The 27084-nt window shown below is 41.7% G+C and overlaps 1 protein-coding gene across 1 annotated transcript in view; it reads right to left on the bottom strand.

Moving 5' to 3' along the window:
* Frmd4a (FERM domain containing 4A) overlaps positions 1–20650 on the bottom strand; it is a 411101-nt gene extending 390451 nt beyond the window's left edge. Inside the window, exons 1-2 of the mRNA XM_090318924.1 lie at positions 20583–20650; positions 19995–20183 (exon numbers count right to left, since the gene is read on the bottom strand). Of these exons, the coding sequence (XP_090175050.1) occupies positions 19995–20039 (45 nt within the window). The 5' untranslated portion in view covers positions 20040–20183; positions 20583–20650. The remainder of the gene's footprint in view (positions 1–19994; positions 20184–20582) is intronic.
* Positions 20651–27084: the final 6434 nt, after the last annotated feature.

Here is a 27084-nt window from a genome sequence, read left to right on the forward strand (position 1 = left end):
AAGATGAGCAAAGGTTTCTAATTGTCCAGGACAGACTGTTCCTAGCTGCAGGACATTCAGTGTTCTAGAAGGATGATCCCAAGACAGCGAACATTTGCCCAGCCTCACAGAGACAAGGAGGCCATTTAGATACAAGATGACAAGTCTCCTGAGCTAAGGAGTTTTCTCCATTCTGTTCTGGTGAGTAACTTCTTTTCATGGAAGTAGAGCACCTGCTTTGCTTGCCTGCAGGTACATTTTAAGCATGTCCACCTAACTATAAAACTAGGGTTGTACTGATTCGGTGGAAGACTAGGGGTACGTTGGATTAGCCAATGGGGGCACTATTGAGTCAAATAATAATAAAGGTTTCCTGGGAAGGAGTGTTTGCTGAAGCCTAGTACTTCATATTTATAACGGTCCTTGCCATGAAAGAACTTCTTTCCATCCATTTTGCCAGCGAGACAGATGTTCAATCTCAGTATTGGACTACAGAGTCTTAAGTGTGGGGCCAGACATGAAAGCAAGCCCGTCTATCCTCTCTCCCTGCAGGATACCTTATCTTCTGTGACTCCCCTCCTCTGCCTTCTTGAGGGCTCTGGCCCTAAGCAAAGATGGTCACCTCCTGGGAACTAAATGAGCAAGCTTCAGACATAACGGATCAACCACCACAAAGGAGCCAGCAGCCTGAAGGAAATTCAGAGGAGAGCCACATGAATAATTAAGGGCCCAAAAGGATTGATCTGTCAGGGAAGATTAGAAGAATTCAATACATGTAGTTTCACTAAGCTGAGACAAAGAGGGGGTGGGGGAGAGAAGCAAGACAGCAAAGCCATTACAGAATAGGTGGGTTTCCTGCCTGACACTGTGCGGAAAACAAAGATGAGAAGAAGAGAGAAAGGAGAGGCATGAAGGAAGACCTAAAGGATGATCTCTCAGAAAAAAGAAGAATTTTGTCCCAGAATCCAGAGAGAGAAATGCAGTTTACAGTTGCTATACACATTACAAGTGAATGGATAAAAGCCCAATAATGATTTTTTCCCTCTTTCCAGTGGGGTGTACTTCCTTAACAAAGTATTAAATACCAGGTTTATTGCTATGTCTGCTTAGTCTCCAGGCCTTACCAGGCTTCCCACATCTGGAACTGAACTGCTTTGTTCAAAATAGACTCAACTGTAAATTACCCCAAGAGTAAGCTAGCTCAGAAATATACTTGGATAAATGGACATTTGACTTTTCCAGGCTGTGTACCTCACACTAGATAAACAATCCCACTGTGGTTCACCTGTCAAAGAGAACACAAGTACTTAGCTCATTAGCATTTTCATAAAAAATCTCAGTATCTATCTTACACATTTTTCCTGTGTTCATTTTACACGTCAACCACTAGATTACTAGCTAATTAACTTACCATAGTCATCAAGATTGTCGGTGTCCTAGAGGATGCATTGTTCAATAATAATCCTTCAAGTGACATGTACATAGGTCACCAACAGAAAAGTTATACAACCCCAAGAAGGAAAAGGGTGTGGCATTTCAGATACTACAAAGCAAGAGGGCAGCTCCATCTTAAGCAGATGGAAGGGTAAGGACTGTAAGAGATGAGGTGCTATGTGGGAAAAAAAATACCATTACCAAAAATGAGTTGTCTCGGATTTTCTTCAGCTACTAGAGCTGAACTCGAGGCCCTTGGGATAAACTGCCTGAGTGTCTTTGTTAACCTGAAGGCTTTGGCCTCCAAATACTCTAATAATATGATTCATGATGGGAACATGGGTCCAAGTTATCATCATACTCCAACTCTAGAAGGGTTGGAAACTAAATGTGTGAAAAATGTGCTCTAATAGCAAAACAAAAACACTGTACCAGAGGCTCAGATGAGCTCCTTCTGGGCACAATATGCTGTTCCTGTGTTAAGAGGTACCTCAAACATGTTTTTGATGGGCCCTAAGAATTAATTAACCGTCCTCCAGCTTTTTATTTGTGCCTTTTGATCTTAATTATTCTCTGCTGCAGTCACTTTGGATTCTAGGAATTACTTACTGGAATTCCCCAGTAAGTATCTTGAGTGCAGAGGGTAAAGAACCCTCCCCAATGAAAAAGGCATATCATCTTAAAAGAAACAGTCATACTGCAGGAAATCACCTAAGACAATTTGTTTCTGCTCTGTCACCATGGTGAAGTGACAACCACTTCTCTGGAACTCCTCCAGAGACAAAGACCAAGTTCAGAGTCAACCAAGCCATATCTGTGACTGGAAACTGCCATGTCCCTGTCTCCAATTATCCCCATCTAAGCTGAAGCCATCATCTAGACTCCGGAAGAATGATGAAGATGTACTACATGCTATCTTCCTGTGGATACCATGGAATAAATATCCTTCCCATGTTGAGTGCTAGTAGCTGACCCTGTAATCACAATCCAAAGCAAGCTGGGGGCAGGAAAGTCTATGAGATTCTTAACTCCTACAAACTACCAAAAAAGCCAGAAGTAGAGTTCTGGTTCAAATGCTAGAGCATTATAGCCTTAAGCAAAAAACAGCACAGGTTCAAAGCCCAGTCACTTTGTTCAAACCCCAGGATCAGCACACATACACACATAAAAAAAATCTCCTTACTGATGAATATAACTGTAACCCCTCTATACATTACCCCGACGATAAATTCAAAAAAATCTCCTTGTCATTCACCATGTCTCTATTTGCATTAAAGGTGAGTAACAACCTCCTTTCCATTCTTTGGAGTCTAGATAGAATGTTCTGGATTCCTATTTTTCATCCTCTCATGTTGTTGTTTAAGATTCTAGAAGATTCTCTTTCCCTACAAGGCCATTGGAGATGGCAAATCACAAGTGCCAAGAACTGGCCCTGCACAGGGAGGGTCATGTCAAAAGAGTAGTGATTCCAGAGCCACCAGTAATTTAAGGGAGCCTGGTCTGATAGTGTAAGTCCATAATTTGAACCTAGGCCCCTGGAAGCAGAATGTACTTGTTAACATAAGGAAGGAAGAGTCAAAGACTCGGTATCCATTCAATGAGTTTCCTCTGAAGGAGTTGTTGGCTTTTATATTTGAATTTTCTTGAGCTCTTGATGAGGTAAAATAACTTTTCCATAATTCAAAAGCCACCATTTATACATCTGAAATTCTGAATCGGTCAAAATATTGGAAATGGAGAAGGGAAGAAGGAGAAACCAAGGAAAATAAGAACTATATTTATAAAATTTATAACCTTTTGGACAATTTTTTAAGACTGTATTCCTAGGTCTAACGGAGGCACCAAGAAAATGCAAAATGTTCAAAATATAGCCATGCTGATAAAAAGTATTTTTTTGCTATTTTCAAATGCATTTCCATTTATTAGCTATTCAAATCATACACTGATTCTGATTTTCAATTTTTAACTTCTGACACTTTTTGTTTACTACAACTGGAAACACAATAGGAATTGGCAAAATTCCTGATTTAGAACCCAAGGTTGAATCAGAGATAATGACACATAGAAGAGACTAGACACATCAGAAAGGGTGTCAGAGCCTTGTAAGAAGATTAATCAAGGAGAATGCCTCCAAGTGGGAGATCACTGTCCCCCAAAAACAAGCCATGAGAAAAAACAGCACCTGGCATGTCCTACCTGCCCTGGAGGCATTTATACAGTGATTACTTTCACACACACACCACAAGCACACTGGAGAAGAAAGCGATGTCTGCTTTCATTCTCCCAGCAACAACACTAGTTCAGAGTCTCAGTTCTCTAATCTCAGGTCCTGACTGCAGTCACTTACCTCCTAACCCTTCTATCCTCCTCCCTTCCCGACTGGATTCATCATGAGATGTGGTAAAAAGCTGGTGACAGCTGAGTATCCCAAGTACATCAACCAACCCCCACCCCAGCTAATTCCTTGCTAAACTGACAACCTTTGATTCAAACAATAATGAGCAAGATTCGGGGCTCTGAATCTATATCTTCCAAACAAAAGAGAACTCACTGAAGTTTCATTACTAATCCTTCAGTGGTCATTCAATGCAGCCATTTTGGAGGAGCCTTTCAAAGTCTATTGATGGCCGAATTGTACTATTGATTGACACCCACTGCAAACTCGAGTTATTCGTCCAAATCCTGTTAATTGGTCTTGAATGACACTCTTTTAGATGACTTTAGGAAGCGCAGGGAAAAAGAACTCAAAGAAAATTACCACTCTGCCTTTGTTTCATTTTCTCTGGCATTGATGCAGGCTACCAACATTCCCCCCCCCCTCCTTGGAAAAGTGAGAATGACAACAGCAGTTGGGACTTTTCTTGTTCTGTTACCATAATTAGAAAAATAGACTAAAATTATGCAGGAGCAGATTGAGAGGAAAATACAGCTCTGCTTTCACTCGTTTCTTTAATTCAAAGCTGCTTCTTGCGGCATGTCTTTCTTCTCATATAGTTTCTGTACCATTTTCAAGTTTTAGGTTCAACAATGCCTACATTGTTCAAAAAGGTTCAAACACAGATGAAAGTATGTTCTTGGCCATTGTCTCTGCTTATTAGGTGAGCAGGTGCTGAACCTGTGGTATCTTTTTGTTAGGACAAGGGAAAGATGACCACCCAAGGGTGCTGATAACATTAGATTATGGTTGAAGAAAATGACTTATTAAACAATTCATCCATTCGTCATTCCACATAGACAGCACCCTTTCTAGGACACAGCAACTATTCATTAGAAAAAAAATCATGGAAATCCATTTAGTAGAATGCATGTGTTTTATTGCAAAGATTCAATACTATTTCTCCTTTGACACTTACCTTTCCTTCCTCCATGGCCTTTCTTGGAAAAGAAGGGAGGCATAGAGCCTACATTTAGATGCAATTAGAATTTCTCAATTTGTCATCCTTGAACCACAGAAGCATCTGGAGTGTTCCTATTTTTCTTGGTTGGTCATTCGACGGGGCCTGGGCCCTGTCCCTGAGCTCTTCAACTCAAGGCTACCACCCTAGCCTCAAGCTAAGCCCCACTTCCTATTTTCTAGAGGTTAATTGGAGAAAAGAGTCTCAGGTTCTTTTGTGCCTGGGCTAGCTTTGAACCTTGATCCTTAGATCTCAGCCTCTTGCGTAGCTAGGATTTCAGGTGTGAGCCACCAGCTGCCATGCCCCTGGCAAGTCTTTCAACCTTGATAATAAGGCATTCATCGTCTTCTTGCTTTTCCCTGCTATTGAATCATGATCAACACCCAGTATGACATTCGGGGGTTAAATCTCAACCAGGACTTCTACTCAGTAAGATGGGTCACATAGCTTCTTCATGCTTTTGGTTAAAATTAATTTGATATTTCCAAAGTGTAATAATCCATTTTTCTCAGTGACAGTAAAAGGAGGGGGGAGAGAAATCAGAGAAAGGGAATGAAATTTGGGTACCATTCTTGGGATATAAAATTAAAAGGCCATCTGCCTTTGAGATACAGCAGATGCGTAATTGATATTCATTGCTCACATGCCACTTGAATTTTGCAGATATTTAATGATGTAATTGTTTATACAGTAAGAATCTAAATATCCTTTGGAGAATAACTTACTTTTCCTATATTCCCTTCTAGCAGATAATAACTAGTGCTTATTTAACTAGAGATTTGAATATAGAAATTAAAGTAAAACAATTGGTATGATGTTGTTGTTAAAGATAGTAATTGGACAATATCTATAAAAATTTGAGAGCACACTTATGATCCAGGATTTTTCCCACAATATATTCTAGCTATTTGCACAGAGATGTACACACAGGAATGCTCACTGTGGGAGAATCTATAATATAAAATGCTAAAAATGGCCTAAATGTATATCTTGTGAATGTTAACTCTTCACTAGTCATTTGTACAACAGAACCCTCTGCAGTCTTTAGAAAGTATGGAGAAAAATCCAAAAGAAATCCATAAGGCAAGATGCCACACCTGTGTAGAGAATTTCTGAAAGACTATGCAAAAAACTAAGAGCCTGGTGTGAGAGGCCAACATTTTTGTTATATACTCCTTTTCTTTAAAAAAAGAAATTACATCCATAAAGACATTTTTATTAGTATTGAAAAGTTTCATTACTTTTCGAAAACTCCATATTTTTTATTTTCAAAGTAGTTATTAGTAGTTGAAAGAATGTATACCTAGAACATCTGTGCCATATTACCACATAATTAGATTCATAATTCAAACTTGAATATTATTTAAAAGCTGATGTTGTTTATCTTTTTCTTCTTTTTTATGTTCTTGAGTCAGTAGTAGAACTTAAACTCAGGGCCTAGGTGCTTTCCCTTTGCTTTTTTCACTGAAGTCTGGAGCTCTACCCCTTGAGCTCTACCTGTGGCTTTTTTTTAGCAGTAAACTGGAGGTAAGAGTCTTCTGGACTTTTCCACTTAGGCTGACTTCAAACTGTAGTCTTCAGTGCACAACCTCCTGAGTAGCCAAGATTACAGATGTGAGCCAACTGCTGGCGCCATTTTTCCTTACATTTTCCTGGCTAACATCATTGGCATTGCTCCAACTTACAGGCCCCTCTTGCCTCTCTGTCTTACACCAAAGATGAGGGTAAAGGCCTCATCAGATGCCATCCCTTGATCTTAGACTCTCCATTTCTGGAACTAAGAAAACAAATGATTTATTGTTTCCATTTTTAGAAGAGTATTCTTCTTTCCCTCTGTGTCTGACCAATAAAGCCTCCTGAACAGTTAATGCTGACAGCTATCAAATACACCTGAGGATAAAGCTCACAGAGAACACAGTCAAAACAAACAAAAACTAGAGGAGGTGGTGATTATCAAGAAATCAGAGCTAGAACCTAGGGAAATATCTACCGCTGGGTTGCATGTGTGAGCTAAAGAACTTCCCTGTTCTAAAGCCAGCTGGAGCAGATACTCATTTATTCCTAGGCGTCTGTGTGAGTGAACCACTTCTCTCCTCCTCCCTGGGTCTCCACATGGAGTTTATGAATCCATATTCTTTCTTCCATTCCCAGTGGCCTGACATGAGTCACTTTATTGCTCAGTTGCAGTCCCTGAGTATTTTCTTCTCTTCTCCTGCGCTTTATGACTTCATTCAATTCATGTTTCATGCCATTTGCCTCTTATCCTTATTAATGACTGTTCATGGAATTCCAGATTCACTTCAAAATTCTTAATCACACATTCAGAAGCTGTATTGTGTCTTTCTTCAATCAGGATCTTTGCTTTTTTCTTTCCCCTTTCCTTTTGCTTTTCCTCTCCTAAAATATGCCATCTGATAGTTGGGATATTTAGTTTTCTTTCTCTAAAAAAGCCACCCTTCAAAGACAGAAGGGCCTTGGTTAGGGAGATGAGATGGAACATCTGGAGATGTTAGTAGTGTGCCATCCCTGAGAAGATCAAGCTCACAGAAGATCAAGTTCAACAGGCCAAGTACCCAAAAGTGATAGGGCATTTTCAACAGCAGGGATGGAGCGACACAAAAATTTGAACACTTGAACTTAGAATGACTTCTGCTCATTGACATTTGGACAAGAAACTCGGCATCATAGAAAGGAACTTTGTATCCTAGGCAATATCCTCATTTAAAAAAAACCAGCAGTAGTGTAGGTGGGATAGCAGATAGGATGACTGGGAGAAGTAAGAAGAGGACGAGGAGGAAGACAATGCTGGTCCAGCAACACAGTACCTGTTCCAAGACAGTGCCAGAAACAGTGGTCTCAGCTTGTTCACTCAGCAACTACCAGTCACTAGACACCATTCTGGGGTGCCAGATACATGGATAAACAAAACACTCAGGGACCTTGGTCTACAGGGTATTCACAGGCCAAGGGAGGGGATTACATTGAAAAGGAATCAGGATCCTCAAGGTTCAGATATGATCAAACCATGTCTTTGATAACCTTCCTCTAATGTGAGTCTATTTCTCAATCACACACTTGTGATTCTTCGTTGGTCTACCTTATGCATACTTAAATCTCATTTACTATTCTGTACTATGCCTAGTTAAATCTGCAGTTGAGAAAATATGACAAGGATAGATACAATTTGTCATGATTGTTCCAGAATACTTTTATCATCTTTAAGTAGTTGTACAAAGGAGTTGTCATTTAACAAAGCAGTTGTTTTCATTATTTTTTCCTAGACAGAAAAATAAAATCTTACCAGCTATTTTAATGATTTATTAGAGGTCCCTGTGTTATGTCTGACACATTCTACCAATTTCCCTTTTACCCACCTCCCCCATCCCAAAGTTTATTTATTGGCCTTCCCAACTAAATTCCTTAGCAGTAGGAACAAGACTGTACTTCCACATATCCTCAGTGCTAACCTCAGTGCCCTGACTGACATCTTCCATAAATATTTTAAAGGGAAGGGGAAAAAAGAAAGAAAAAGAAAGGGACGAAAAAGGTATTAAAGTTAATTCACCAAAAAGTGTTTAAAAAAAAAAACTGATGGCCCATGCCTGTAACCCCAGCCACTCAGTAGGCTGAGATCTAAGGATCATAGTTTTAAGCCAGCCTGGACAGAAAAGTCTATGAGAATCTTAGCTCCAATAAACTACTTAGAAAAAGCCAGCAGTGACACTGTAACTCAAGTGGTTAGAGTGCTAGCTTTAAGTAAGAACAAGTTCAGAGACAGTATCCAGGCCCTGAGTTCAAGCTCCAGGACCATCAAAAAAAGAAAGACACACACAAAAGAAAATTAAAAAAAAATTACTTAAAACCCCAAACCACAGTGTCCAGCCCAGATATGAAGAGTTTTTTTTGTCAGTTGTAGGACTTGAACTCTGGGCCGAGGAGATGTTCCTAAGCTCTTCAGATCAAGGCTAGAACTCTACCACTTGAGCCACATCGCCACTTTTATAAAACATACTTAAACAAAATACAGATTAAAATATCTGTTATAAAATGAAAAAGAACTGCACTTGATAGGTCCTCAGCTTCAAATCTTGTGCTGTTGGAGATCTATTCCTTGGAAATAAGTATTAGAAAATGCCCCCTCTGTAATCACTGAAAGAAAACAATAGTTGTCGATAATGCTCATGTTTCCTATTCCTTGTAGCATGGCCCAGTAGTTTTAATAGTTTAGCATAACGCATTCCTGGACAATGCCAATAGTCAACTAGGTCAATGACGGAAGACTCAGCCTCAGGCCATGAACACAGCTCTCCTTTTCATTCAGCCCTGGGAAACCACCTCAGCCACATTCATTACAGCTCAATTACACTTCCCAGAAAGGAAAAAAACAAAAAAAACGTACTCTAATACCAAGCATACATCCCGTCTTTTATCTTAACACCTGGGCAATAAAGACACAACCTAAGTTTTTGGTCCAAATGCTAAGCGTGTACAGGAAGCAAGGCTTTATCAGATTCCATCCACCAATGAGAACACAATTCAGGGATCTTAAGGGTCCCAAAACATGGAAAGGAGACCTTCCCACGGGGTTTATACATGTCTCAGGTGGTCTCTGAAAGCACACCCTGCTCCAGTTTTTAGAGTTTGGAGGAAACCCTGAGGAATGAAAGCCAAGTGTTTAGGAGTGGGAAAACAGAAAATGGCTTCTGTTGATGTCAACCTATCATTCAGTCCATCCAAATTCATGGAAAGCTTCCTCTCAATAAATTCCCAAGGAAAGGCTGTGAGCAATTCAAAAGCAACAGACTCTCAAGGAAACCAAATCAAAGTTGCACAGAGTGAACACATCACACAGTAGTTTTAAGTCATGTTGAGACTGCTTTGTCTGGAAGCAAACACAGCCTTGGTGACTTCTTAGGGTCCCCAAAATTCAGACACAGTAAGTGTGCTTGATCTGAGAGGCTTCACAAATGGGCACACAGCTCTGCCTCACTAACCCCAACACACCTCCAACTTCCTGGAGGCAGCCATACTGTGAGGCATCCCAAGCCATGTTCGGAGGCTTTTCCAGCCGACCCTGGCACCCATTCCCAGAATCTTCCAGAAGATTCCAGATCCTTATGGTCAAATGACTCCAGCTGACTCAGGCCTCATCTACAGGAGCAGAAGTGAGCAATTCCAAGTAAAGAACTTGTGACACAGCTAGACACACAAACTCGGGGAAGGGCTGCTATGGGAAACTGGATTTCTCTCTCCTCTCTTTCCTCCCCCCCCTTCCCTAATCCTCCCTTTCCCCTCTCCCCACCCTGGGGGATAGGTACCACAGCTTGGGGAAGCATAGTAGTCATTTTTTACTTACACATGTTCCCCGCTCCTGTAATGAAACCACATTGAACCCACATCTGACAGAAAATTCCCCCAAGACAGTTTCAACAGGCTGTATGCACATTCTACACGAGGAAAATGAATTCCAAAGACAAAGTAATATTGGCTTTGTACCCTGAAGTGCCAAGTCCTTCTCTCTGGCCTGGCCTGTGCGTTCTTCTCCAGGAGCTTTCTGTTTCTAGGGTCACTGCTAAATCTCATCACTGGCCCGCCAGTCATCACTCTTCCTAATTGCCATCACAACTGAAGCAATGCTAACGAGCCACGACCTATTCTTCAGTTTGCATCCCCTATACCCTTTGTTCATGTATGTTATGTTCCCTGTGGCCTGATGGGAACACTCAGGGTTCCCGACTGGCTCCTCAAGCACAAATCCATCATGCAGTTCTGATGATTCTCCTCTTAGAATCCATGGATTCTCTCTGCTCACTCTCATCTCCCTGCCTCCACTTCTCCCACCTCAACTCAGGCAAGTGAATCTAAGTTGGCCTTTCTCCCTCCAGTCTCCCCCGGTGCACGCTGCATTTCATCACCAGACCAAACTTCCTGAACTCCACACATCCATTAACTGGTTCTCTTCCGAGAACACTGGGAGTCTCCTGAGTGCTGGTGGCTCAAATCCAAGTCATCACAGGAACATTTGCAACATCTTTCCTCCTTGCATCCAAAATCACTTAGACAGCAATCCCTTTGAATCCTTGCCTTCTTTCAGCCCAGCGTCATTCCTGTTCCTATCTTTTCCCAACACCTCCCAGCTCTGGCTTCTCCTGGGAAGATGTGCTCCCTTACTTTTCAAAATTAATTATGCATGTTCTTCAAGTGACCCCCATGCTTACTGCAGTACTATATATGACAGCCAAGTTGTAGAATCAGTCTAGGCACTATTCACCAGAAAATGTGTTTGTGTTTGTGCACTTATTTATAAAGAATGAAATAATGACATTTGTAGGAAAATGGATGAAACTGGAGCTTGTCATGCTAAGCAAAATAAGATTCACTCCGAATCACAAATGCTGCATTTTTCTCTCCTATGTGGAATTTTTAGGTCTAGAGAAGAAAAAGTAAACATGAAAAATGAGAGACTGGCAGTGCAGAACCAGAAGGCGAGAGGGAGAAAAAAAAAAGAGGGTGAGGCAAGGAGAATATGATCAAACTACATTGTATGCATCTATAAAAACAGAAGAGCCAGGGACCTTGGCTCCTGCCTGTAATATTAGCTACTCAGGAGACTGAAACCTCACCATCACAGTTCAGAACCAGTGCAGCAGGAAAGTTCATGAGACTGGTACTCCAATCAACCAGCAGAAAGCTGGAAGGGAAGCTGTGGCCCAAGTGGTAAGAGCACTGGCCTTGCGCGAAAACGCCAAGCCAGAATACAAGCAAGACCTTGAGTCCAGACCCTTGTATTAGCATAATAATAAACTAAACATAATGAAATTTATTTTTTAATTGCAAGAAAAATGTGAAAAGTGCAAGAAAGTGGGTGAATATGACCAAAGTAAATATGTGTATGGAAACATTCCAATGAACACCCACTTTGAATCACTAGTATGTGCTAATAAAAATACAGAAGAAATTAGCTACATGCCATTCTCTTTCATAATCTCTTTCTTTCCTCATTTCTATCATTTTATCCTCCCTCCCTCTTTCTTTCTCCCTTCTTCCAGTTTCAGCACTTCAACTCAAGAGCTTTGTGATCTCATTCAGCTTTCTTGCTCACAGCTGGAACTCTACCATTTGAGCCACACTGCAGTCCAGCATTTTGCTGATTAGCTGAAGATGAAGGCTTGAGAACTTTTCTTCCCTGGCCGACTTTGAACCACACATCCCCTGATCTCAGTCTCCTGAGCAGCTAGGATTATAAGTGTAAGACAGCAGCCAACTGCAAACACCCGACTAGATTTTACAGAGTGCCAGGGTCCTTTCCTACCCTATGCCAATTCCCTCAACATTGTCTATAATTCTTATTTCTGTGACAAGACATAAACTCTGTGGCAAGGGTCTTGCTTTGTATATCCAACATCCTCTCCCAGCTGTGTCCACATTAGGTCTACCAGGACCTAATCAATTAACACCTTAATTTACCAAATGCATTGACTGCAGTGCAAGGTACTGGAGCCTGCTAAACTCCTTCCTGTCCCAGGGACTTTGTCCTGGTTGCAATTCCCCCTCCATGACTTTTCATCACTGCCAGCTTCTTGTCACTCACTCTCTTGCTTAAATGCCATATTCTTCCATCACTCTCTCTAAAGCTGTCCCCCTAGACACCATCTGTGAATCCACATTTGAAATTCACCACAGGGCCCTTTGCATTCCTTGATAGTTCAATATGTTTGCTTTTTTTCCTCCCCAAAGAAAGGTTTATGATAATCACAACCTAACCTGTCTCATTCACACCTAGAGCAGTCATGTTGAAGCAGTGTCAGGGAGATAGGAGCTGCTCTATAAGTACATGTTGAATGAACAAGAAACATGGTTGAGAGAGGTAGCAAGGAGTCGAGGTGATTCTTTGGTGACAGATCAAATGGCAGTGCCAGCAACCAAGGCAAGGCACACAGATGAGGGAGAAGACCTGGAATATTGGTGGTGAGCTGAGTTGGAGGTACTTGTAGGCTACAAAAGAAGATAAATCTGATGAACATCTGGATTTGTAGTCATCAGAACTTGGGGGGCAGGCAAGGTCTATACCAAAGACACAAGTAGGAAGTCATTAGTGTACAGATGAGAGCTGAAATCACAAGTATGGACGACATTGCTGGGGAGATGAATTGGATCTACTACTCAGGAAATTGCTTCTCCAAGGCTGGACGGCGAGACTAAGATTTCAATATCCAGGGTTATAAAGAGCATTCATTACAATGCAACCTGAGTTGCAAGTGAATGTTACCTCGACATTGGAATTCAGTCTCTCTCTTGATATGTACCACATGGTCTTAGCCGAGCGCACTTCCAGGATCCTTGATTACGACCAGGCTCAACACCATATGTTCCATTAGTCTTCATATTCTGGCACAGAATCCAATGAGAAACTGCTACCTGTACTTACAACAGATGCCCCCGAACCACAATGAAGCTTCACAAAGCAGCCGTGCAATTAATTCGTAGCAGAGATGCACTTATTGCTGTACAATCGTGTGTAGCAGGCCTGAAAGGCATGCATCTTATAACTGCCAGAGAGAACATATTGCTGCCTGTATTTTAGTCATCTCCTTTCAGAGGCTAAGAAAATTTGGTTAGTTATTGAAGACAGGAATGGAAATTTAAATCTGTTCATGGCTGGAATGATTCACATGACCTTAGAAGCATCTGTTTTTCCAAAATCATTGGCTTCCTGTCCAGAGGTGACCTCTCATCACCTCCGGAGCCGAGATGTCAAAACAGAATTAGGCAACTTGGGTTTTTTTATTCAATTTTGCTTATACGGAAGTCTAATAATTGCAGATGGACTGTTATTTCATGTTAAGATAAAGCAAGCAACTATGAATGCTGACTGCCTTTGCTTAGCGAACAGGCGATAGTTATTATTGTCCCATTTAACAAATGGTGAGACTTCACAACCTGGCATAAAAATTCAGACAAATACGATGGAATTGTACTCATCTATCAGAGAGAATCATTATTATGTCATTTGCAGAGAAATAGATGGACCTAGAAAAGAGATTAAATAGGTCAGGTTCAGAGAAATGAATGGCACATGTTTTCTCTCATATGTGGAAGTTAGACCTAAACTATTATATCTGAAAATACATGCAGAGTTAGAAATATATGTATGTATGTATACATTCATACAAACACACACACATACATACAACTTGACTAAAGGATGATATATTCAGGGGTGGATTCCAATGGTGTAACTCCTCTGAATAACTAAGGAACAGTTTGACAAAATGAATACCAGAAACCTGAAACATATTTATTGGTGGAGGAGGGGTTGAGGGAAGGGAGCAGATGAATGGAGGGTAGATGAATGCAGTCACATTCAGTGTACAGATATGAAAACCAAGTCCCCTAACTTGAGGGTAAAGATAGGACTCGGAGAGGTGGGAAAGAACAACGGAAGGGATGGGTGACATTGATCAAAATGCATCGCAGCCATTATCAGACTTGTTGAACTAAAAACTCATTGTACATCTCCCGAGTACTAACCAGGCCCGACCTTGCTTAGCTTCCAAGATCAGATGAGATCAGGCCAGTTCAGGGTGGAATGGCCATAAACTAAAAACTCATTGTACATCTATGTAGACAAACAGAAGAAGAAATTCAGGCAATCTGGTTTTCCCCAATGTATTTATTTTGAGAGAAGCTGGATCCATGATTTAGGATGCACTGATGCTTTGCTTCTTTGGTTAGTGTTACAGGAGCCCTATCATAGTGTTCAAAGTCCACAGAACATTATATCAAGCATCTATTATCTTTGTCTTGCCAGTCCCTGCCCCCATTTGGATAAAATCTCCTTTAGCCACCTGTTCTTCCCACTCTAGGTGTCTTGGGTAGAGCCACTAGCTAACTGACATCTCATCTTCCCTACAATCCTAGATACAGAACCATTCTGCTTTGTCAGAAATCCCCCTACCTGAAACCCAGTAAATTGGCCTACAACAGATCCATTATCCAAGAGGGAGAAACAGCTTACAAGCCATGGCTCTGTTACCTGGTGTTTGCTAACTCCAGCATGAATTAACCCTAAAACTGCTTTTAAGGGAAGCACATGCCATTGTGAGATTAATGTCAGCACAGAGTCAAGACAGAGAAACAGCCAGAGTGACTCCATCATTCCACATTCTCCATCCAGCCACAGCTGGCACTACATCAATGCGGAGACTTCTCATTACATCCATTGATAGATTTGCTAATGCTGATCATGTGAAATAGCAGTCTCTGTTGTGTAGATGTGCACACTGAGAAATGGCATCTCAGAAAATGGATAATTGAATTTGAAGGATTTTTACCCACAGACTCAGATGCAACAGTGACATCCTGGATTCCTTTTTAACAACTACTCTACTTTAAACAAACCAGAAAGATAAATGTTACTAAGAACCAGTTCCACCTTCAAAAGATCCAGGGCCAATGCCCTGAGCCCTGATTTTTGTCAGCCCCCTCTGAATATAGTCTTAAAGATATGGTAATTTCAAGTTCTACAATAGTCTGAATTTCCATAACCATTTTTGATACCACTTTTTTCAAATATATGACCTAATTGTCATGAAAGCCAAGAAACCAGGATAATTTCTCAGTTTCACCCCAAATTATCTAAAGCATTTTGAGGAATTTATTTAACTTCTATGGACACTACATATTAGAACAATATAATACCTACCCTGCCTAGGTAGTTCTGAATATCTAATGGAGACAACAGATACAAAAACATAAGAGTTATTAATATTGACTCAAAAGCAAGTTTTCTCAAGACAGAGTTCAATTTCATTCTGTGACTTCTGACATTTGGGATCTGGGGAAAAGCCATTCAAGTTGGAATTCACAGGGTAAAGTAGAGGAAAGTTATGTAGTAATGCTATCAGGATATTGCTTCCTAAGCGGATACCTCCACTTGCCTATTTAACCTTGTAATCCTTTGTCCCTTAAAAAAATCTGTCCAAACCAGTCAACCCTGCAGATCTGTAAAAGAGTGCATATTCCAATGTAATTCAGCTGCTGCTTATACTTTGAGTTCTCAATATGTTAGGCAAACTTCAAGAACCCATTCCCCCACCCAGTGTACCCCAGGACTCATGTGGTGATGACTTTTGCACTGACTCATTACAGTTCCTACCTGGTTCTCTAAAATCCCTTTGCATGTTTCTTAATTAGAAATGGTACATTAATTATTCCCCTGTGTCTCCATCCTGTCAATTGGATTATAAATTTACAAAAGCCAATGATTGGTTTGTGTGCTTCTTATACAGAACAGATACTCAGCAAAAACTTTTGGGTAGGTATAGAGGAAAATGTCCATGTAAGGAAATGGCTGAGGAAAGAATTTAGAATGGAGTTAAAATGAGAAAAGTAAAAATCATAGAAGCAGGTTGCCGATGGAATCTATTCAACAGAGCAGGATGCTTGTGTGTTCATAAGCAGCCCGGACATCAGACATCAAAGAAAGTACCTTTAGGATCATCTAATTTCATCCTTCATTCATGACAGTAAGCACCTACTAATTTCTCTGACTTGTGAACTTGAGCTTTTACATTCTAAAATTTCCCAATTGTTAAACATGACTCTTGACAATTTCCTAGAAATGTAGTCCAAGACAAGTCCTTGAAAACATGACAAATTCATTATGGAGGCAAAATATCTCCTCTTGCTAGAGTTAACCCAGATACCATAAGCCAGTTTTGTGGTATCATTTTAAAATTTTTTGTACTTCAATATATTCAATGATCATCTTAAGTAGGAAGGTACGACTTCCCACATAGAAACAAGGAAAATTCAGAATGACTTGGAGCGGCTCATTCAAAAGCAGAGAAGAGCATAGGAGTAAAGTTCTTAGGTACACAAGGTCGAACTCCGGCTTGGCAGAGTTTTGATGACACTGGACCATCCATCCCAATTTCTATGGTGTCACACTTCCAATCTCTGATTACCATGGTTTGGGGGGTTTGTTTCAAAATTGGAACTCAAGGCCTTATACTTCCTAAGCAGGGTACTCTGCTACTGAAACCATGCCTCTGGACAGTTTTGCTCTACATAATGTTAATACATAGTCTTGCACTTTCAGCCAAGCCAGCCGGGACTGTGCTTCTCCTATGTCTACTTTTCATTCCAGATGAAACGATAGGTGCACCACATCTAGCTACGGGCTGAGGTAGAATCTCATATGTTCTTTCTTTTGCCTCTGCTGCCCTCCAAACCCATTTCCCTGACCTCTGCTTTCTGATCAGCTGGGATTTATAAGCCTAAGCCATTGACACCTAGCTGAGTCTACTTTTTTTTTGAGGGGATTCATCTTTAATGGAGAATTATCTGCTCACTGAAAATATGAGAAGTAGTCCCACGTCTAGATGGTCAAGGCCTGCCCCCAAGCCAGGCCCTGCCCCCGCAGGACTCATACTTAGGTTGAGGACAGCACCATTCAGAGGTCATTACCTTTTGAGGAACAGAATAAATTAGGCTCCTGTGGGGTCAAACCCTTGGCAGTGTGAATAAGTCCAACTGATCTTCCATTTCAGCTAAAAATATAGAACTTAAGCGTCCTGTCAGTCAAACTCAACAGTTGGACCCGGCTTCTACCATTCACTTAAAATCCACACTGTTCCTGTGCTAGACTGGGAATAAAGACATAATGCTGAATGAAGTGTTTGAGCTGGCTTTTCAGGCGCTCTATCCTAGACCATACTCCCAAAGGTCTGAAATGGTGTTATTGGAGCTGAGCAAGATCTTATAGGTCAGTACAACACTCCCAGGTGGCAAATGACATGGCAGAGACACACAGACAATTCAGACTGCCTCCACAACCAAATAAACATACTCCCACCAGTGTTATTCAGCACGTAACCTAAATACCACCTCGCCTGCCTCCTTACTCAGAAGCCAGGAGCATGGCCAGGTGATGGTCCTAGTGAACCTGCAGCCCAAAGATTATGGCATAAAATCACAGCTGTAATTAGATAACTGGTATTGACTCCTCCGCCCCCAAAACCGTGTATTGATGAGCTCAGGCTCTTGCTATTATACCAGACCATGTTCCCCCATGAGCAAATGCTTGATAAATACCAAGCACTGATTGGTCGTTCAATGAGTTCATAAATAATCATGTTTGCAGCTTCCTTCCTGAGCTCACAGCCTAAGCAACTCCCCCTGGATGGCCTCTCTTCCTTCTTGTCTTCTCCACTGGTTTTACTCATTTTTAAGATATATTATGCAACATGTCAGAGAAACAAATTTTATTAGGGTTCATCCTTTAAAAAAAAAAAAAGAAAAAGAAAAACACTTCCTCAGAAGGGAAGTTTTCCCTGAACCAAACATGAATGTGTGGTGGTTCAAATGACACCTGGTGCTCCAGGAATCTAATCTAATGGTCCATCATGGTGCCAAGAGCTCCTGAGAGAGAAGAGAACACAATCCTTTAATCCAAGCAGGAGGTGCGTGCAAGGGAAACATCTCATGATCAAATCACAACTGCAGACAGCCAGGACAACCACCGTGGGATTCCCGAGCCTGAGCATGCAAGTGGGGCAGAAAACAGCCAAGTCAGGGTACTCAGCTGCATTCTACCTGGTTACCGAGAAATTATCTTCAGGGCCCTTGGAGTAAAAAGAGATATGTATCTAAGCATATATCTGAGTACTCATTTGGGGCAGAGGCAAACAGGCCTGGCTTTCCTTGAAAAAGCCTTTTTTTTCTTTGTGGTTCAAGAAAACTTTTTTTTTCCTGCACATACTTCAGTTTTCACACCTCGTGCGGCACATCAGATAACTTATATGTGCAAGTCTTGAATGTGCATGCCTGCATTTTTTTGTGCACAGAAGCCTCCTATATCTCATATATCCTGCATCTTAAAGCCAGCCGCCATCACAAATACTCAGAGCCTTGACCATGCACTTGCAGGGCCACAAATAGACAATGGCAACCCAAGTAGCATCAGGCTACAGCCTCGCTGATGAAAGAAAGGATCTTTATTTTTTTCTATCCTTCTCCCCTGGGGGAACTGGAAGCCACAGAGAGGCCCATGCACCTTGCAGCACTTCAAATGACTCTGTGAACCAAATGTCATTTGGGGTAGCAGAGCATCGGATACCTGTCCGTCTTCACTTGAGGGGTCTCTGCACCCAGGAGGCAGAGTCCCTACACTGGCTGCGGGTCCAAGTTACCTTAATGAACTCATCAGGCCTCACCAAGCTGTACTTGCCCTTCTGAGTCAGAAAACACAGATCAATATACACAGCGCCAGTACTTAGGCTCTGTTTCCTTTAAAAGAAAAGAAAAGAAAGAAAGAAAAGAAAAAGAAATCTATTGGGAAAACCTTGGTGAGCATTCTCATGCTGAGCTGACACAGCCTGTTCCACTCTGGCCCCAGTATTGCCTGGCCCTGGCCATAGCAAAGGGAGGGGGCAAAATGACAACAAAGGGAGACTGAACCGAAGTTCAAACAGAAAGGCCATCAGGTCACAAGGAGACCCCACTGTCCTTGTTTGCTTTACAGTGATCCAAGTAATAGCTTTCTTAACTTGCTGTACATGAACAGGAATGTAAGTAGGGCTAGTTCATATACATAGGAACGCCTGGACTAGGCCTGCTGGCAGAGGAGTTGTCACCCAGCTCCACAGCCCAAGTGTAACAGGAACCTCTGGGCATCTCCCAAGATTCCTCACACATGTGGGCACCCGGAAGGCAGAGAACTCCTCAATCACTGCAGACCAAAAAAAAAAAAAAAACCACCCAGATTCCACAGTTGCTATGAAAAGCAATCCAACTAACACCAGGACATGATCCTCTGTATTTAGCTCCAAAAGACCAGAGGGAGAGGACGTGGAGGATTCATAGGAAGACGTGTCCTAGCAACCTATTTTGAGGGTCTCTCATCACCTGTTTGCAAGCATCTCTTCTCCACCTAGCATCCAGCAACAAGTTTCTAAAATGGCTAAGCTCCTGCTTTCTCCTTCCCTCGGTGCTTAGTCATGCTGATGCTCTGACCCATAAAATCAAATTCAAAAGAGCCGGTGGGATGCAGCACAGCGGTATTTAACATGTCCGTAAGTCATCACGTTAGCAGCAGCAGCAGCCAGCACAGCCCCCAGCCCCCCTTGCAGATCAGGCTGGAATGGATGCTGCTTGGCCCGACCTCCTCCCCAGTGTACTCACCATTAGCAGGCTGAGAGCAGAGTCCGGTACCAGCTGCACGGCCATGGTGTCCAATTCCACCTCCCATGCACAGACTCCTGCTTACTCAGGCTTCCTAGACCACGCTGCAGCATCCACAAGCACCTCCAGCCAAGCAGCTGCAAATCCCGACTTAGAGGGCAAACGGGCTCAAGGTGAAGGCTAGGCCACCTTTCCCGCGGGGTAAGGAAGAGGATGTTGGGAAGATGGGTGGAGAGGAGGGGGAGGGAAAAGAAAAATAAGAAGCTGCAGGTTACTTAAAGGTGAGCTCTCCAAGCTGCACACACACACACACACACACACACACACACACACACACACACACACACACACACACACACACACACAGCACATCAAACACAAATCTAAAAGCTTAGAACCCAGCCTTTTGCAACTGCTATCTTTGTAACTGACAATTAAAATAAAACATTCTCCATTGCAGATAAATCAGCCAGCCCTGAGCCATCTCCCTCCCTCCTTCTCTTCTCTCCCCCCTCCACCCCAACCACAATCCCACCGCATCTCTCAGCAACTCTCAGCTGCATAAACATGCTGCATGTCACAACCTACCGCTTGCAATCTGGTCAGTGTCCTCTTCTCCTGCAGTAGGTGTGTCTCTTCTGCAGAACCACAGATCTAGAAAGGAGAGAGTGGAGTCTAGCCAGGATCAGCAACCACCTTCACCATAAGCAAGGAGAGCAACTGACCCCCTTCCAGCTTTCCCACATTTACCTCTCTCCAAGTACACTGAGAAGCTGAGCTCCCTGAATGGCTAACATACTTACAAGAAACACGGAATTACAGAGCCTGCTCTGTTAGCATTCTGATCTTTCTGCCTGTACCACATGTACGCAGCTAAATACCCTCTACCTCTCCTTCTGTCTCTCCCTCCCTCCCTCTTTCCTTCCCTCCCTCCTTCTTTCCCTCCCATCTCTCCACAGAGCTGCCTATTCAAAATTTTGAAAGATCCTCCCTTACTCAGAAGAGGGAGAGAGGGCATGGGAAACTCATTTTTAGTAAAGAACACTGTTTAAGGAAAAAAAATTAAAAAAGGCAAATTAACCTTGAAAGTCATATCCTATAACATTTTCCTGAAAGATGTCAAAACCTGTCCAGTCTTATTATATAAGGAGGGGGTACAAGTCTTCCCAGAAATTTTAGAGACGCTGTGTCTAGGAAGGGGAATGGAAAGGGTGCTGAAGATAAATATGGAAAGAATACTTCATGGACTTGCATGAACACGCAACAGTGACTCTTGTTGAGATTCACTTGGAAAGTGGGAGAGAAGACTGGGAGTGATGAGGGGGAACATTATAATGATCAAGGAACATTATATACATGTAGATATGTCCAAATAAAATCCCCATGACAGCTACTTGATGTTAATAAAAGTGTAAAAAATTAATTTAAAAAAGCCAACAATAGTAAGGGCTCCTCTTTAGAAGGTGCAATCTCAGGACCCCCTGAGAGTAAGGTTTCAGAGGAGGGACTGGAGGAAGCCAGCCAGAACTGGCTCATTGTGATGCCCCTGCAAAGGCCACAAGGAAGGGTAGCCTGCCTAGGAGAGGCCATCAAGGAGAGGAAGAGAAGGAGCTGAGCCTGGCTCTGCTCACTTGCTGACTCACTGCTCCAATCCCCTCAACAGGTCATTAGCATCCATGAGCTTCCTCCAGGTAGCAGAGCCCAGCAGCAGAGGGGAAGGCATGGGGGGGAGGGTGTAGGCACTGGACTGTCTAGACTTTTCCCTCAGGAACCTGTCCCAGAAGCCTGGCCACACCCTGGAGGAGTCTGGGCAGCCTGAAACACCAAGGGTTAAAATGTCCATGACAGCAGCTCTCCCATAACCAGATCCAAGTAGGGGAAAAGTCTAGGAAGCAGAGAATCTGATAAAAATATTTTTATTCAATTATCTTTATAAACTTGCTTTTCATATGTATTTATTTAGCACATTAGTACTTTCTAGTACCTATAGTTTCAGCTTTTTTTAATTTAAATAATTTATTATCATTGATTTTTATATCATATTTCAACTGAAAACTTTTTTGTTATTTTTAAAATCTTATTTTTTGTCAGGGTAATATATAGAGGGGTTACAGTAACATTTGTCAGGTAGAGGGTGTATTACTTCTCCAACATTGACACCCCTTCTCATGTTTTTGTCCCCTTTTCCTTCCTCCCACCCCTCCCAATCATCTTGTTTATACAACTTCCAGGGTGAAAAGTTATATACTTTGAAATAAAATGTTTCTAGACTTTTCTATGTGGGCATTTGATGATTAATGATGCATCTTTAATGGGGATTTTTGCTTTTTCTCTACTATCCCCTGCAGGAAACAAGCATCCAGCGGTCAGAACTGGGGCTCCTTCACCTTCTCTTGTTCTGCAGCCCTAAGCATCAAGTGTAAATAGCAAGGCAGCCAAGGATACTATGCTGAGAAATCTGGAGAGGTCAAAGTGTTCAGGACAAAGAGGAAGGAACAATGGCTACTTGGAGAGAAGGGAAAGAAACAAAAGGCTGTCAGAATGATCAGAGGAAAATGGGAGTCTGAGGATTCAGAATGTGGCTACAAACACAGAAATCAAACTGCAAAGAATTGTGGAGCAGTTTGTGGGAAAGGGGAAGTAGCACATTATAATCTCATCAAAAAACAATGACCAGCAAGTGAATGGATGAAGAAAATGTGGTATGTATATCCCAGTGGAATATTATTCAGCCATAAAGAAGAATAAAATTTGGTCCATTTGCAGGAAAATGGATGGAACTGGAGATCTTCATGTGAAGTGAAATAAACCAGACTCAGAAAAACAAATACTGCATGTTTTATCTCATACACAGAATCTAGATTTTAAGATATGAAAATCCAGAGGAATAATTTTGGAAGGAGGGAGGGTTAAGTGGAGGGGGAGGGTCAGTGGAGGGGAGAAATATGAATAACATGATCAAAGTACTTTATATACAGTTATCAAAAATATCATGATGAAGCGCATTCCTTTGAACAATTTCTGTATGTACATAAAACATTTCTAAAAGTAGAACGAAGGAATCAGTAAGATATGAACCCTGAAGTTCTTTCATAAACTTAAGATCACAAAGACAAGGGTGACAATTCTTTCCTGTCACTATTTTCCATTTTTGTCTAATGGAACAGCTCAAGAAAGCTGTACACACCATCAATCTCAACACAGTGCCTCCTAAAAGCTCCTCAAATAAAGGACAGTCGATGTTACAGCCCTCAAATGCCATTTTTAGACATAACCCTTAAATGTGTCTTCCAGATTTGGCATGGGGCTGGTATTCTGACTTCTAACATAGGGTCATTGCTGCCTGCATGCAGTGCCTGGTGTGAGATTTTTCTGAAGATTTATTACACAGACAATGTGTGTCCACCCAAGGAAGCTTGCGTAATGACAGCTTTGGCCTCTGAACCCCTACTGTACCATTTTGCTTTTAGAAATCTGTCACATGCTTAGTGATCCAGGATGGGATGAAGCTCAAAAAGCCTATTAGTTGCTACATTTTTTTGTCTGCTTATTCAGCTAGGAAAATGGAGGCCCAAGGAAGGAAACAGGACAGGCTCCATCTTCCACAGGCAAGGACTGTTTATTGAGATATAGCAGCAAGGGGCACAGCCTTCCTATGGGGTTGGAGGTTATGCAAGGAAGAGATTGAGAAGGTGGCTTTTTATGGGGTCAAGTAGAGATTTATGAAAAAACCATTAGGCCTAGGGATGTGGGGGCTTTGCAATGGAGCCCAAAATGGAATGTTTACAGCCAGGCTTAGATGGACTTGGGATAATAGGTGGACCTGGGCGGGGGATCAATTCTTCATATTCCATCTTTGGATACATGAAAAGATCGGGCCAAGAGGAGAGAGGCAAGCCCAAGATGCATAGAGAAGGCCCTCAAGAACTGTTAACTCCTTATTAATCACCTTATAATTAATCACTTTTGACTAGAATGCCCACAGCTTAACTTTATGTTCAATTCTAGAAGATATTCTCATAGTTTGTCTGATGATTTCCTTTTGCTTTTTTTTTTCTGCCTTATTTTTCATGGTCATTCCCATTGCAGCAATTGTATTTCGTGGGCCTTTGTGTCAGTAAACCATCAAAAACTCTGTACATTTGAGAATGTAGAAACTGTCTTTCTGGAACAAACTGCTTTTCAATAAATCTGGCTCATGGTAACACATTTTTTTCCACTATTAAAGTGGCAATTAAGAGACCATTTTAAAATATGGCAAATGTCTGAAATAATGTTTATTTGACCATAAAATGGCACATAGACTCTAATTGTATTATGTAAATATTTGGATGTTAAGAGGAAGGAATCTCTGCCTGCAGAGAACATGGAGTAACAGATTTATCCTCTCAAATAAAAGAAATTTCAATAAACTAGATTATCCCCCCTCGCAAATGAAAGGAAAAAACCCTGTAAAATTCATGAAAGGATACTCTTTAAGACCAAGTCTATGAGCATACAAAGGTTGATGGCCCCTAAGCAATAAGAAGCCAAAGGGTCCCTTTTATAATTGTCCTGGGTTATTGGAATATCCCCAGTTCTCACACTAGGTAAGGAAACTACCTGAAATAAATGGCCTTCCTCAGTCAGACAAGCAGAGCTGAATCAGCTGAAGATAGACTGAACTCACAGGGCAGACGGCTAAAGACAAGATACAAAGAGGGCTTTCAGAGACCTTCAGAAGCCTCTAGAACACTCCATTGAGTACCATGTGTTCTACATGCATGTCAAAAACAAACACACACACCTTATCCCAGTATGATGGAGTAGGGGTGCTGTGGACCTTTAAGAGGCAGGGTCTACTAGGAGTGGAATAGAAGGGCTGTTCTCAGAGGACACTAGAAGACCTAGGCTGTCTTTCTCTCTGCATCAGTTTGGGGCGTGATTCCTCTCAAATAAACTTCTGCCATGATGAGTCACCAGCCATCACTCTCACCAGAGGACAAACAGCAATTCTGCCTGATCTTGGATCTTTTACTTTCCAACACTGCAAGCTAAGCAAACCTCTCTTGACTTCATCTGTGGCTGGTGTAGGGTATTTCTTTGGAGTAATGGGAAAGTGGCTAGGATGGTAAGGGAAAAAACTGTATGAAAGAAGTCGATGGAAGTGTCACCAGAGTTCAGATGGAACCAGAACAATGCCCGTTCCCTCCAGCCAGAACATAAACCTTATAAATCCTGATGTATTGACGTAGTACACAGAAGGTTCCACACTCAATTGTGAGGCATAAATAGACATCGATGGATTAGTAGCTTAATCTGCCTAACAAATCTAAGTGGTGAGTTATAGACTCCAGGAACCACACAATTTAGCTATATCCAGAAGCAAACTTAAAAGAAGATTTTTTTTTTTAAAGGCAAACATCTCTTTCCACAGATAAGGTACGACGCTGACTATCTGACATGTACTAAAACTTACCAGAAGTGGAAAGAAAAAACTAGATCAAGAAGAAAGCAACCATAATCATCTAGAATGAACACACAAGTTGCTAAGCAGAAAAAAATTACTCAATATGGTCAAGAAGTGAAGGAAAGACATGGAAAATATTTTTTCATTGAAAACAGTTAAACTTCAAACCACCTCATCAATATGTAATTTGTATTCCTACAGAAAAAGTTACAGAGATGCGTTGCACTCAAACTGACATGTTGAATGGTAAACCCCTGTGCACAACTACTTAAGGATAATAAAAAAAAATTTATAAAGGAAAAGGGGGCCGAAGTATTGATATAACTCAAGTGGTAGAGTGCTATCATTGAATAAAAAACAGCAGCTCAGGGACATTGACCAGGCCCTGAGTTCAAGCCCCATGTCTGACAAAAACAAAAATAAAACTCAGTAGATCAGCTGAGGATGGCGGTGGTTCAGTGCGAGTCTTTCTGAGCTCTCACTAAGATACCAGTTCTGGCATCATAAGGGAAAGTTCATACCCAAAGATCCATTCTAAGTAAGCTTTAGCACCACAGAGATCTCAGTCAGAGAGGAGAAAAGCAAAAAGCCTGTGTAAGAAGACAGCGTGTACAGCCCGGGACCTGAGCAGACAGCGCTTCTCGGCAGCGCAGACCTGCCGGCTCCAGACAGAGCCAGACAGCGCCTGCGCGAGCCCAGAGCCGTCACCTGGCCGTGTCGCGGACCTGCCAGCTTCACGGAACTGGAGAATCCAGCAATTTGTGAGTACCTCCATGGAGAAGTTTCCACTTCTGCTCGCTGAACAGCATTCGGAAGGAATCACCTTCCCCACCAGCTGAGAGCAGTGCCATCTTGACTGCTGGCAAAGACCCGGCCAAGCCAACTGGAGCCTGAGAAGTAGTGCCAGCAGCGCCATCATTCAAAAGGGCTAAGGATTTCCCAGAGACAGTGTAGCCGGAAATTCTCTAGCGGAAGTTCCTCCTCCTGGGCGGGGCCGCAGTCTTGGTGAACAAAGCAGCTCCTGACTCTTTGAGTTTCTTTTTTTTTTCTGCCCAATCAAGCAAATTGATCCGAAAAACCGCAAAGCCAAATCACAAGAGAAAAAGACTTTCTGAAGTGTTTGGATCCCAAATTTAGTTTAATATCCTGCCCCCCCCAAAAAAAACTAAAGAATACCCCCCTTTTTTTCTTTTTTTCCTTTCTTTTTCTACCCTTTTTCATTTGCATTTTTATGTGTTCTCATTTTTTCTTTGCCATTTTACCTACACCTTTTTTTTAATATTATGATTCTTTCCTTTTTTTTTCTTTTCCCGCATTTCTTCTGTCATTGTGGTCGTTCCTAGAAACATAATGACAGCACTGGGTATAGACTGGATACAAATGATATTTATATTGATACAGTCACCTGCTTTCTTTTATTAAAGAATTTATTAACGTTGATTTTTACATATTTTAAATGACAAATTTAACAAACAAGTGTTCAGTTATCCTAACACTATCCCTTTTCTTCATTACTATATTAATCTTACACTCCTACATTACTCTTTTCTTACCTCCCCTGTTGTCTTTCATACTATTTTTCTATCTCTGGTCCTCTGTTCATCCTTCAACTCTTATAATGCATAGATCTACAGTTGCTGG

The sequence above is a fragment of the Megascapheus bottae genome, chromosome 26 (genome assembly GCF_031878675.1).
Source record: "Megascapheus bottae isolate mThoBot1 chromosome 26, mThoBot2.hap1, whole genome shotgun sequence".
NCBI lineage: Eukaryota > Metazoa > Chordata > Mammalia > Rodentia > Geomyidae > Megascapheus > Megascapheus bottae.